This window comes from Asparagus officinalis, chromosome 5, assembly GCF_001876935.1.
Source record: "Asparagus officinalis chromosome 5, Aspof.V1, whole genome shotgun sequence".
Classification (NCBI taxonomy): Eukaryota; Viridiplantae; Streptophyta; class Magnoliopsida; order Asparagales; family Asparagaceae; genus Asparagus; species Asparagus officinalis.
The window spans coordinates 89,995,179-90,006,816 of NC_033798.1; the positions used below are offsets into that span (position 1 = coordinate 89,995,179).

The window sequence follows — 11,638 nt, forward strand, 5'->3', positions numbered from 1 at the left end:
CTCCACTCAGGAGTGATTTAAGGGGCGGTTACATCCCATTAGCCCCACTTAGGAGCGAATTAAGGGGGCGGTTACACCCCTTAATCCTTTATAAATAACTAAGAAATCAGCTTAGTTCGGATCCAGGGATTTTGGGCTGGATCTTTCATCCTTCTTTTGGGCTGTAAAGAAGAGATCTTGGGGAGAATTGCTGGAGCTTTGGAGATCAGTAACGGGAGCTTTCTTCATCCTTGGCTTATAGACCGATTTCGGTTAAATTAACTCTTTCATAGAGTTTCAAACTCATTCAGAGTTCTCCACAGCGTCAAATCGTGAGAAGAAGACCATGTTCCAGTGAATCAAGATGTCGGATCGTCAACGAGAAGCAAACTCGACGCGAGCATTCGAGGGAGGCATCTCATCGCCACCGTGAAGAACCCAGAATTAAACAAAGGGGAGAATCCAGATCAATTCTCCTCTCTTTTGTAATCAGGAAATCCAATTGTAACTGAGATTAAAGGAATACAGATCAATTTTCCTTCGTTTCTTTTACTGTAAATTTTCCCACAAACAAAAGATGGCAACTCGCTGGGGACGAACTTCTCTGACGAAGAAGTGGTGGCGGAATTCGATGTTCATCTTATTAGAACAACCGTCGAAACTCTTATTGTTGAGTTTGATCAAGCCAAGTTTGAGGAGACCCTCTCATCCGGATCTCTTAGCCCCAAGGCTATGCGCAAGATCCGCAAAGTCTTCAAGAAGACTAAAGCTCCAGTTGTGGCCGACTCGCCGAAGGACTGTCTCCCTTGAGGGTTGCACTGTTTGTACAGTCCCCTCTCTGAAGGAGAGGACTTAGCTTCGGCACAACTCCAAAAAAGCCGATCCTCCAATCAACGCGAGCTCCCCGTTTCTGAGCCTCAACACGAGCTCTGCATAAGCCAAGCTAAACGCAGCCCTCAGGACTGTGTTTCACCAACAACACCTGGAGCTCAGGCATGCGTTCGGGTGGCAAAATTTAATACGGAACCTGGTGTATACCGTGAAGCTTCGGGGCACTGCCGGTCCTCTCGGGATGTCAATGCTGCTCATATGCGGCCAAACTGTTGGTGTTCGACCAATTTACGAACATTGCTTTGCCCAACCAACGACGACGTTCTCACAGGAAGAAGTCTCCAGAGACCGAATATCCTGGGGTCACTATCAATGTGATCGGCAAAGGGAAAGTCTCAGGTCCTAGTTCTGATGACTCTGAGACAAGTCGTTTACTGACCGTCAGAGAAATCGCTAACGAGTTTGAAGGAGTCTACCAACGCACTCGGACGCGAACAGGAGCCATTCTCCCTATCAACTATCGGAGTCTAGCTAAAGGAACCAATTCCGATGATGAACACTCAGCTATTGCAGAGTCCCAATCATCAAGCTCTTTTGTTGAACATGAGAGCTCCGCTTATATGACGAAAAACCATGAAGATCTCGCGACATGCTCAAATCTCAGCAAGAGGCCATCAATGAACTCATGGCCCTGTTGAATCAACTCATCGCAGACAAGGCCAAATCTCAGAAGATAGATTCGCCACCTAGGCAAGAATCCTCCCGGAGAGGAAAAACGTCTTCATCCCGACCTCACACAAGCAAAGGGAAGGAAAAAGTGGTTGATGATACGGCTTCTGACCAAGAAGCCCACAACCTAGAATATTCCTTTAATGAAGGAAGAGAGACGGAGAACGAACAGAATCTCCAGTCTGCCAAAATGAAAGAATTGGAAGCCCGCCTCAATGTCATTGCCAACAGAAGCGAGCTCCAAGACGAGGGAGTTATCAGACCCTATCCTGTCGAATGGGATGCAGCCCATTATCCTCCAAAATTCGAAGTCCCGACGCTACAAACTTTTAACGGCACGGGATCACCGAACCAACATATCTATCATTTCAAGTCACAGACTGGAAATGTGATATCAAACGACGCCATACTGGCTCGATTGTTCATTGGCACCCTCAAGGGAGTTGCCTTTGAATGGTTCAGGAAACTTCCTGCGGGATGTATCCAAAAATGATCGGATCTAGAGAGACTCTTCCTGTCGAGATTCTTTGAAGAGGATACGGAAGTCTCCATCCATACCCTTCTTGCCACTAAGCAGAAGAAGAGGGAGTCTGTCAAAGTCTTCGTCAAAAGGTTTCGAAATATGGCTCTGCGATGTCCGATAGGTATGACACAGTCTACCCTAGTGCAGACCTGTCGACACAATTTGCAAACCTTCTTGGAGATAACTAATCTCTCAAGGAGAACAGGCCCAAAAGATTATTGCCAGGATCAAAGCTGAAGAGCAAAGTGGACAGGATCAACCTGAGCAATCGGGCCAAACTCAATCTTCTCAGTCAGAAGGAGAAGATACTATGGCCATTGAAGCCAATCACCTTCAGTAAGATGGCAGGTCTAACAACTATCATGTTAACAGTTACCTCTGATAGTTAAACTCATTAGATAATGGCCCATTAGGCGATGTGCCATGTCTACCCTTTTCCCCCCTGCACTTGTTCAAGACTGGGGGTTGGTTTATTTGTAGTTCATTGGATTATGAATAATAAATTTTCTGAGTTGTCATGTTTAACAGAATACCTCTGTCAACCACGAAGTCTACCAAAACTATCACGTTAATGATCACCTCTGATAGTCTGTTTTCTTCCAAATTCCTCCACCAATCCTCTTCAAGCAGGATGGCGGGTCCATCAAAACTATCACGTTAATGATCACCTCTGATAGTCCATTTCCTCCAAATTCCCCCACCAATCCTCTTCAATAGGATGGCGGGTCCACCAAAACTATCACGTTAATGATCATCTCTAATAGTTCATTTTCTCCAAATTCCCCCATCAATCCTCTTCAATAGGATGGCGGGTCCACCAAAACTATCACGTTAATGATCACCTCTGATAGTTCATTTTCTCCAAATTTCCCCACCAATCCTCTTCAATAGGATGGCGGGTCCATCAAAACTATCACGTTAACAATTACCTCTGATAGTTCATTTCCTCCAAATTCCCCTACTAATCCTCTTCGATAGGATGGCGGGTCCATAAAACTATCATCTCTGATAGCCAAACTCTTTAGATAGCGGCCTGCCATGTGATAGGCCTCTATTTCGACTTGATGGATAGTGGACCACAAGGTGGTATGTCATGTCTACCCCTATTTTTCTTTCCCTGCTAAGTCTTAATCAAGACTGGGGGTTGGTTACTTGGAATCTACTGGATTAAGAGTAACGAATCTTTCACATCGACGAGTTAACATTATACTTCTGATGATTATCATCCTCACGGAGTATGAATTCAGTTTGCATCACTCCTAATTTGTCACGTTAACAATACACCTCTGACAATCAACTTATCAATCCTCTTCAATAGGATGATAGGTCCTCAAAATTGCTCAAATCGCAATCTTCTCCAGCAAGACACTAAGTCTTCAAAATCTTAGTCTCAAAATTCATCGCTTCTGATGATAAACTCACTTAGCAATTCTCCCCAATGAGATGCTAGTCCCCAAAATCTTGTTCAAATTACAAGTACACAAATCCTGTCACGTTAACACTAAACCTCTGACAAATCAACTTATCAATCCTCTTCAATAGGATGATATATCTACAAAGTTGCTCCAATCGCAACACAAATCCTGTCATGTTAATATCACACCTCTGACAATCAACTTATCAATCCTCTTCAATAGGATGATAAGTCCACAAAGTTGCTCCAATCGCAACACAAATCCTATCACGTTAATATCACACCTCTGACAACCAATCCACTTATCGACTCTCTCCAATAGAGCGATAGGTTCTCGAAGTTGCCCTGATCGCAACGTCTTCCTGTCACGTTAATATCACACCTCTGACAAAATCAACTTATCGACTCTCCTTAATAGAGCGATAGGTCCTCAACGTTGCTCCGATCGCAACACCTCTAACTTATCGATTCTCGTCAATAGAGCAATAGGTCCTCAAAGTTACTCTGATCGCAACACTTCTAACTTATCGACTCTCCTCAATAGAGCGATAGGTCCTCAACGTTGCTCTGATCGCAACACCTCTAACTTATCGACTCTCGTCAATAGAGCGATAGGTCCTCAAAGTTGCTCTGATCGTAACACTTTCAACTTATCGACTCTCCTCAATAGAACGATAGGTCCTCAATATTGCTCCGATCGCAACACCTCTAACTTATCGACTCTCGTCAATAGAGCGATAGGTCCTCAAAGTTGCTCTGATCGCAACACTTCCAACTTATCGACTCTTCTCAATAGAGCGATAGGTCCTCAAAGTTATCCCGATCGCAACATCTTCCTGTCATGTTAATATCACACCTCTGACAAAATTCACTTATCAATCTTCTTCAATAGGATGATAAGTCCATAAAGTTGCTCCGATCGCAACAAATTCCCATCATGTTAACACCAAACCTCTGACAATCCACTTATCAATCCTCTTTAATAGGATGATAAGTCCACAAAGTTGCTCCGATCGCAACACATTCCTGTCACGTTAACATCATACCTCTGACAAAATCCACTTATCGACTCTCCCCAATAGAGCGATAGGTCCTCAAAGTTGCTCTGATCGCAACACATTCCTGTCACGTTAATATCGCACCTCTCACAAAACCTACTTATCAATCCTCATCAATAGGATGATAAGTCCACAAAGTTGCTCCAATCGCAACATTTTCTTGTCACGTTAATCCTACACCTCTGACAAAATCAACTTATCGACTCTCTTCAATGGAGCGATAGGTCCACAAACCCGTCAAGTTAATCCCACACCTCCGACGACACAATCAACTTATCGACTCTCTTTAATAGAGCGATAGGTCCATAAAATACTGTTAGGTTAACATCACACCTCTAACAGTCAAACCCCCCAATGAACTTGTTAATCCTTTTATAACAACAATAGCAAGTTTTCATTATAAAATCCCCAATGGATTAAAGATTTTTTGAAATTATCCCAGTGATAATAAAGAAAGTTTCTGAATTTCACTCTAAGTAAAAATTCACGCCAAGTTAATACTACACCTCTGGCACTTCTAATTTTCTTTCAGTGTTTCAAGTGAAAATATAACACAGGAAGAAACAGTGGCAAAGTCTACGTATTCAACATCGTAGCACCAAAAATCCATGTCTTACACGCATGGGGGATTTTATCTCGATCCCTAATTAGAAATAAGCCTACGCCTAACACGTGTTGCCGGTTAGTCTTTTTCCATGAAAATGACAAAATCTATGTATTCAAAATTATAGCATCAAGTCTAGGAGGGTTCATTCTCTTAGCACAACGTTACATGTGGAACGGACTTAAAAAATCCACATGCTAGCCCGACTCAAACGGTAGTCGGTAAAGGCTTATCAAATCCGTTGATGGCTGAGGGTTTGCTAAAAATCCTATGCACGTTTGTAGGCCCATCAGCTTAATGAATGTGAGCCGAGACTTAAAACAGATGAGCCAAAGACAAGTCTCAAAGACTTAGTCAAAAATGCACGGAAGTCACTTCCATGTCTTAAGTCAAAACGTTGAGGTCAAACCCGTGATGCAAAAACCGAACGCTGAGGTCACACCCGTGTTTCAAATTCAACATGCAAGGGTGAGACCCGCATCTCAAGTTCAAAATGCAGGGTCCACCCCCACATTCCAGAAGCAGGATTATGGCGCATACCTTCACACAGGTCCTACATGGCAAATCCCTTCAACCAAGATGCCTTCGAAGTAAGTGCAGAGAACAAATCCTTTACCGCAAGGAATCAACAGATCCAAGATCAGAGTTGAGATCCAAAGTATTCCGAAAATTCGTCCCAGTCAACCGCGAACTTTCGAAAACTTTGGAGGGGGTTCTGTAGGCTGTCTAAAAATCACAATAGATAGCTGATCCTCATCAAAACACCGATGAAGGAAGTTACACTCTGACGACTTCCAGAAGGTTATAATTTGAAGACTTTCACGTAGACTGATAAAGGTTACAATCTGACGACCTTTGCAACAGCTGATGAAAGCTCTAATCAATAGCCTCCACAATCAACATCGGGAGTTACAATCTGACGACTCTCACATATCAAAGAGCTAAAGCAAAGATTACAAAACGACGATCTTTGCAACGTTCTGATAGAAAGAGACTACAAATCGACGGTCTCTTCAAACCAAGACGTGGAAGTCCTCCCCGCGTACCAGCATCAAGACGCACCGTGTTCATAGCCACGAACGTAGCTCAGATGCAGCTTCCAAATAGCTGCAAACGCAGCTCAGACGCAGCTTCCAACGCTGCCAACACTGTTTCCAAATCGCTGCAAACGCAGCTCAGACACAGCTTCCAACGCTGCCAACGTAGCTTCCAAATCACTGCAAACGCGACTCAGACGCAGCTTCCAACGCTGCCAACGCAGCTTCCAAATCGCTGCAAACGCATCTCATGTTCGGCTGCAAACGTAGCATCTAACTGCTGCCAACACAGCTTTTAACAGCTGCCAACGCAGGTTCCATCTGCTGCCCAACGCAGCTCGCAAACACTATGTTCAAACGCAGATTTCATTCCAGAATGCAGGATTTGCGTTTGACTCGTTCAAACACGAGCTGAACGGTTTCAAAACCGTTTCCCACAATCTGAGGGGATCACAACTCCACTCAGGAGTGATTTAAGGGGCGGTTACATCCCATTAGCCCCACTTAGGAGCGAATTAAGGGGGGCGGTTACACCCCTTAATCCTTTATAAATAACTAAAAAATCAGCTTAGTTCGGATCCGGGGATTTTGGGCTGGATCTTTCATCCTTCTTTTGGGCAGCAAAGAAGAGATCTTGGGGAGAATTGCTGGAGCTTTGAAGATCAGCAACGGGAGCTTTCTTCATCATTGGCTTATAGACCGATTTCGGTAAATTAACTCTTTCATAGAGTTTCAAACTCGTTCAGAGTTCTCCACAACGTTAAATCGTGAGGAGAAGACCATGTTCCAATAAATCAAGACGCCGGATCGTCAACGAGAAGCAAACTCGACGCGAGCATTCGAGGGAGGCATCTCATCGCCACCGTGAAGAACCCAGAATTAATTAAAGGGGAGAATCCAGATCAATTCTCCTCTCTTTTGTAATCAGGAAATCCAATTGTAACTGGGATTAAAGGAATACAGATCAATTTTCCTTCGTTTCTTTTACTGCAAATTTTCCCACAAACATCCACACACACACATTTTTGTTTTTTGAGTTTATATAAATATGAAATTACATATTTCATATTTATTGTTTTTGTTTTTGATTTAGTTATACAAATATGAAAAAATAAATATATTCATATACATACTCATACGTTTCATATTTATCATTTTGGTTTTTGTAAAGATGCATATATTATGCAAAACATCATTTTTGGGAAAATGTTGTGTTATTGGTTTATGGACTAAATATTACTAGTTTATATCTTTTACTTAGTCTATAAATCCATTCAAGAGTTTTAAAAGTTTGTTTACGTCAAAATATCAAAAACAAGTGTATTGTGTTTTTCATGTTTTTGAACTATTTTACAAAATAAAAAAATTTCTCTTTTAGGAGGTGAAAATTAAAAAATTATTTTTGTGACATATTTATTATCATGTTTATAAATATTTCCCAAAGTTTTATATTTTTTAGAATTTATTTGTAATTTTTTAAAGTACTTCAAAAATCAGTTTTCAAATATGAACAGTGCTTGTGCATGTTGCTTGTGCATGTTCATGAGTCGACTTATAGCTCATACAAGTCGATTTATGAACTACTCTAGAAAATATGTTTTTATCTGCTGAGTCAACTTACGTACCAGCAAGTAGACTTATGGCAAGTCGACTTATGGCAAGTCGACTTACGTTCTGTTTTCCAGTTTGTTGTTTTTGTCTGTTGAGTTGACTTACAACTGAAACAAGTCAACTCATAAGACATAAGTTGACTTATAATTTGACCATTGTACAGTAACGGTTAGTTTTCTGTTTTTGATTATTTTATTGTTTTTATGGGTTTTTGGTGTTTTCTTGGGCTTGTTTCTTCCACCCTATATATACCCCTTTGTCATAACTATTTTGCAAGAACCAAGAATATTTTTAAACAAGTTTTAAGGGTGTCTAAGTTTGGTTTAAGTTTGTTTTCAAGTTTGTGTTTTTGTGTGAAGAAATTTTCACAAGAGGAAGAAGAGATCATCTTTGGTGTTTGAGCTTCAATCTCTCATCTCTCTCACTCGTTATTTTAGAGAAGTTTTATTAAACTCTATTTTAGCTTTATATTCATATTATTTTTTTATTATCATTTTTATTAAGCTAGATTTTACATTGAGTTTAGTTTTTCATTTTACTCATTGAACACACACAACCATTGAGCTTTTAGTATTTCACATTAAGTATAATTTGGGTTGTGGTGAGTGGTTCTTGAGTGTGAGCTAAATTGAGCTCTCATCCATTATAGAGAACAAAACTTTGTAATTGAGCATTCATTGTGAGATCACTTTGTAATACACACTAACAGGAGTGTGTGGTGAGAGACGAGGTTGATTCCAAGAGGAGTGGCGTCGGTAGTAAGGTCTAGAGAGAGGTTGTAAATCCGAGCACTTGAGGAAGACGACATGTGTTAGAGACCAACACTTAGATGGTGTAAAGTGTGATTGTAAGAGTGTGAGTTGTGAAAGTTTTCGGTGAGCTAGAAAACCGATATTGTGAGGTGTAAACGTTTTTGGGTGAACGTCGAAAACCCATTGTGATAGTGGATTCTCCCCAGGAGTGGGGACCGGAGACGTAGGTCGGAAGGACCAAACTCCGTGATTATTTTTTTGTGTTTGCATTGCTCATTTGTCCACTATCTTGTTTGTATCGCTTCATGTTTATTTGCCCTTTATTACAATACTTGCATATATCATGTTGAATATCATACTTGCTAGGTTATATTTGTTAATAAGTTTTAATTGCATTAATATCAGATTAGATTAGCATTAACCCTATTCACCCTCCCCCTCCTCTCTGGGTGCTTTCACTGTTGATGAATTTTCAGGATCCGTCATTGTTGATTAGAATCTATTGTGCGGAAAAGATCATATGGATGAATTTGGAATGGTCTGGCTTTAAACATGTGTTTGTGTTTTTTAATGAGGGAACTTCTCCATGATCTTTCGGACCTTAGGTATCAAACCCCTAAGCGTGGTTAAGAAGCAACTTCAACATAAATCCTCAAGCCTCAGGTATTCTAGGAAATTAAATGCTTGTAGATGCTCCACAAGAGAGTCATACCTGAAGCCTAGCGTACTACTCATAAACCGCTTACCAACTCAACTAAACCCTGTAGGGTACTTTAAGCTAAATATTGTTTTGTCTATTGCATGAAAATTTATGTTCTTTGTTTTTCTGTCTGGCTAATTTGAGTCAACATTTACCCAGAGTTATTATGTGTCACTACTTAGCATTTATCCATGTGTCATCAAAAATATTTGTTTATTATGGACCATGTAAATCTTAAAGCAAACAGAAAAACTCATCTATAACGTCACAAATTTCTTAAGTATAACTCACCTATAAGTCTTAAAGCAGAGAGGATAACTCATCTATAATGTCACAAATTTCTTGAGCATAACTCACCTATAAGTCACAAATTTCGTAATATGCTCCAAGAATCAAATAGATTGGAACATCCCTTGGAATGAAAAACGATTTTCAACCAATTGTTTGAACTCCTACATCTTAATTGTTCTTAAGCCTCATCATAACTTTAAAGTTTTGACGTAATGATTAGAGAACTTACCAACCTAGATTCAAATCTCACCAGCCACAAATTAAAAGTAGTTTTTTTTAAATTAACACCGCTGCGTGAGTTCAGATTTCGGTCAATAAAATGGGCAATCAACCTGCGGGGGGCATAATGTTAGAATAGAAAAATATAACCTCAAGTCTCACCATAACTTTAGAAGTTTGGTGTAATTGTTAGAGGGTCTTAATTTAAGATAATTTATGTATACTACGAACTTCTGATTTGATTGTCTTTATTACTAACCATCCCTGTTCTCTTTTCCTATATTCCGTTTCACTAATTATGTACCCGATTGAACTCGAGAGAGTATATATGAGATGGTATTGATATCTAGTAACTAACTCCTATGCTCAATAAATAGGAATTCCCATACGCATAACCGGCTTCAGTCCGTTTAGTTAGTTTTTTTTTTTTTTCCTCCTCTTAAATTACGTACATAAATAGATGGATACGTGGTTTTGATTACTATCTCTTATAGTGCAATTTAGTTGTAATTAGGCCCTCTATTGCTGGCCACTAGATTTAAAGAATCGATAAAGCTAGGCTAACTTATTACAAATGTGCTAACACCCATGACCGCAACTGTGTTATTTGTTGGATATCACTCTCAAATTGAATGCTCACACCGTTTTCTCAACTACCTAGTGGCTGGCCTTGAGAAGCTCTCTCTCCACCTCCTGCACTATAAATAGGGGACTAAACCTAAGCTCGATCTTCTCACAAAAAAATATGGCTTCTAGGGCTTTGTTAGTTATCATGGGTGTTCTCTTGGTTGCTTACCTTGTTCTTTTTATGGAGGCGGCAACAGCGAGCAGGGAAATGACTGAGAAACCAGGTAAACTAAACTAGCTAAATAATTTTATAGATGTACGTACGTGGGTGTGAAGAAAAAAAAAGTTTTATATATGTGAGTTTTATCACACTTTATCACTTGATATATATGCCTCATTAAGCAATTAAGCAAAATGAACTACCTGATCGAACGTTACACTTTATTTCACAAGCACATGCTCACGCGCACACGAGTAGATGAGGTTATGTGCTCGTCCACTCTCTTGAATTGTGTCTTGCAAGTGTAGCGAGCACCCAGCTCCAAATCATCAGCATATATATCCAGATTAATCATAATTGATGGTCCTGATATGCACCACGTTAGCATCATCACTCCAGACTCTAGTTATTATATACGTACGCACACTATGTAGCATATTGTGATTGCTCCTTACTAAAGTACATATGATGCATAACCAATTAGAAATTTGTCATTCACAATCATTTAGTGTTTATGGATGATCTTGATTTTTATTTTAGACTGAAAAAAGCGAGAATTGATGTAAATCACAGGATAGATTTCTAAAATTAAATGAATTTCAAACTTGCGTTATTATTGTAACTGCAAATTTTTGACATTAAAAGAGCATTACCTCTGCACTGGTGCATATGCATGTCCAATGGACGTCTACCTTCCGTATGCATTATACAAAACAATAAAGATCTACTTGTAGTAGTGGCAGAAGATCACTTTTCAGACCCTAGCGGTGGATACCCGGGCGGCGGCGGTGGATATCCTGGTGGAGAACCTGGAAAAGGCGGTGGGTATCCAGGCGGTGGCTATCCTGGTGGTGGCGGAGGAAATCCCGGTGGCGGTGGCTATCCTGGTGGTGGCGGAGGAAATCCCGGTGGCGGTGGCTATCCTGGTGGTGGCGGTGGAAATCCCGGTGGCGGTGGCTATCCTGGTGGTGGCGGAGGAAATCCCGGTGGCGGTGGCTATCCTGGTGGTGGCGGAGGAAATCCCGGTGGCGGTGGCTATCCTGGTGGTGGCGGAGGAAATCCCGGTGGCGGTGGCTATCCTGGTGGTGGCGGTGGTGGATATC

At 40.8% G+C, this 11,638-nt stretch overlaps 1 protein-coding gene across 1 annotated transcript in view; it reads left to right on the forward strand.

Annotated features, from left to right (window-relative positions):
* LOC109842147 (abscisic acid and environmental stress-inducible protein-like) overlaps positions 10,494–11,638 on the forward strand; it is a 3,267-nt gene continuing 2,122 nt past the window's right edge. Inside the window, exons 1-2 of the mRNA XM_020411054.1 lie at positions 10,494–10,599; positions 11,273–11,617. Coding sequence (XP_020266643.1) covers positions 10,494–10,599; positions 11,273–11,617 — 451 coding nt within the window. The remainder of the gene's footprint in view (positions 10,600–11,272; positions 11,618–11,638) is intronic.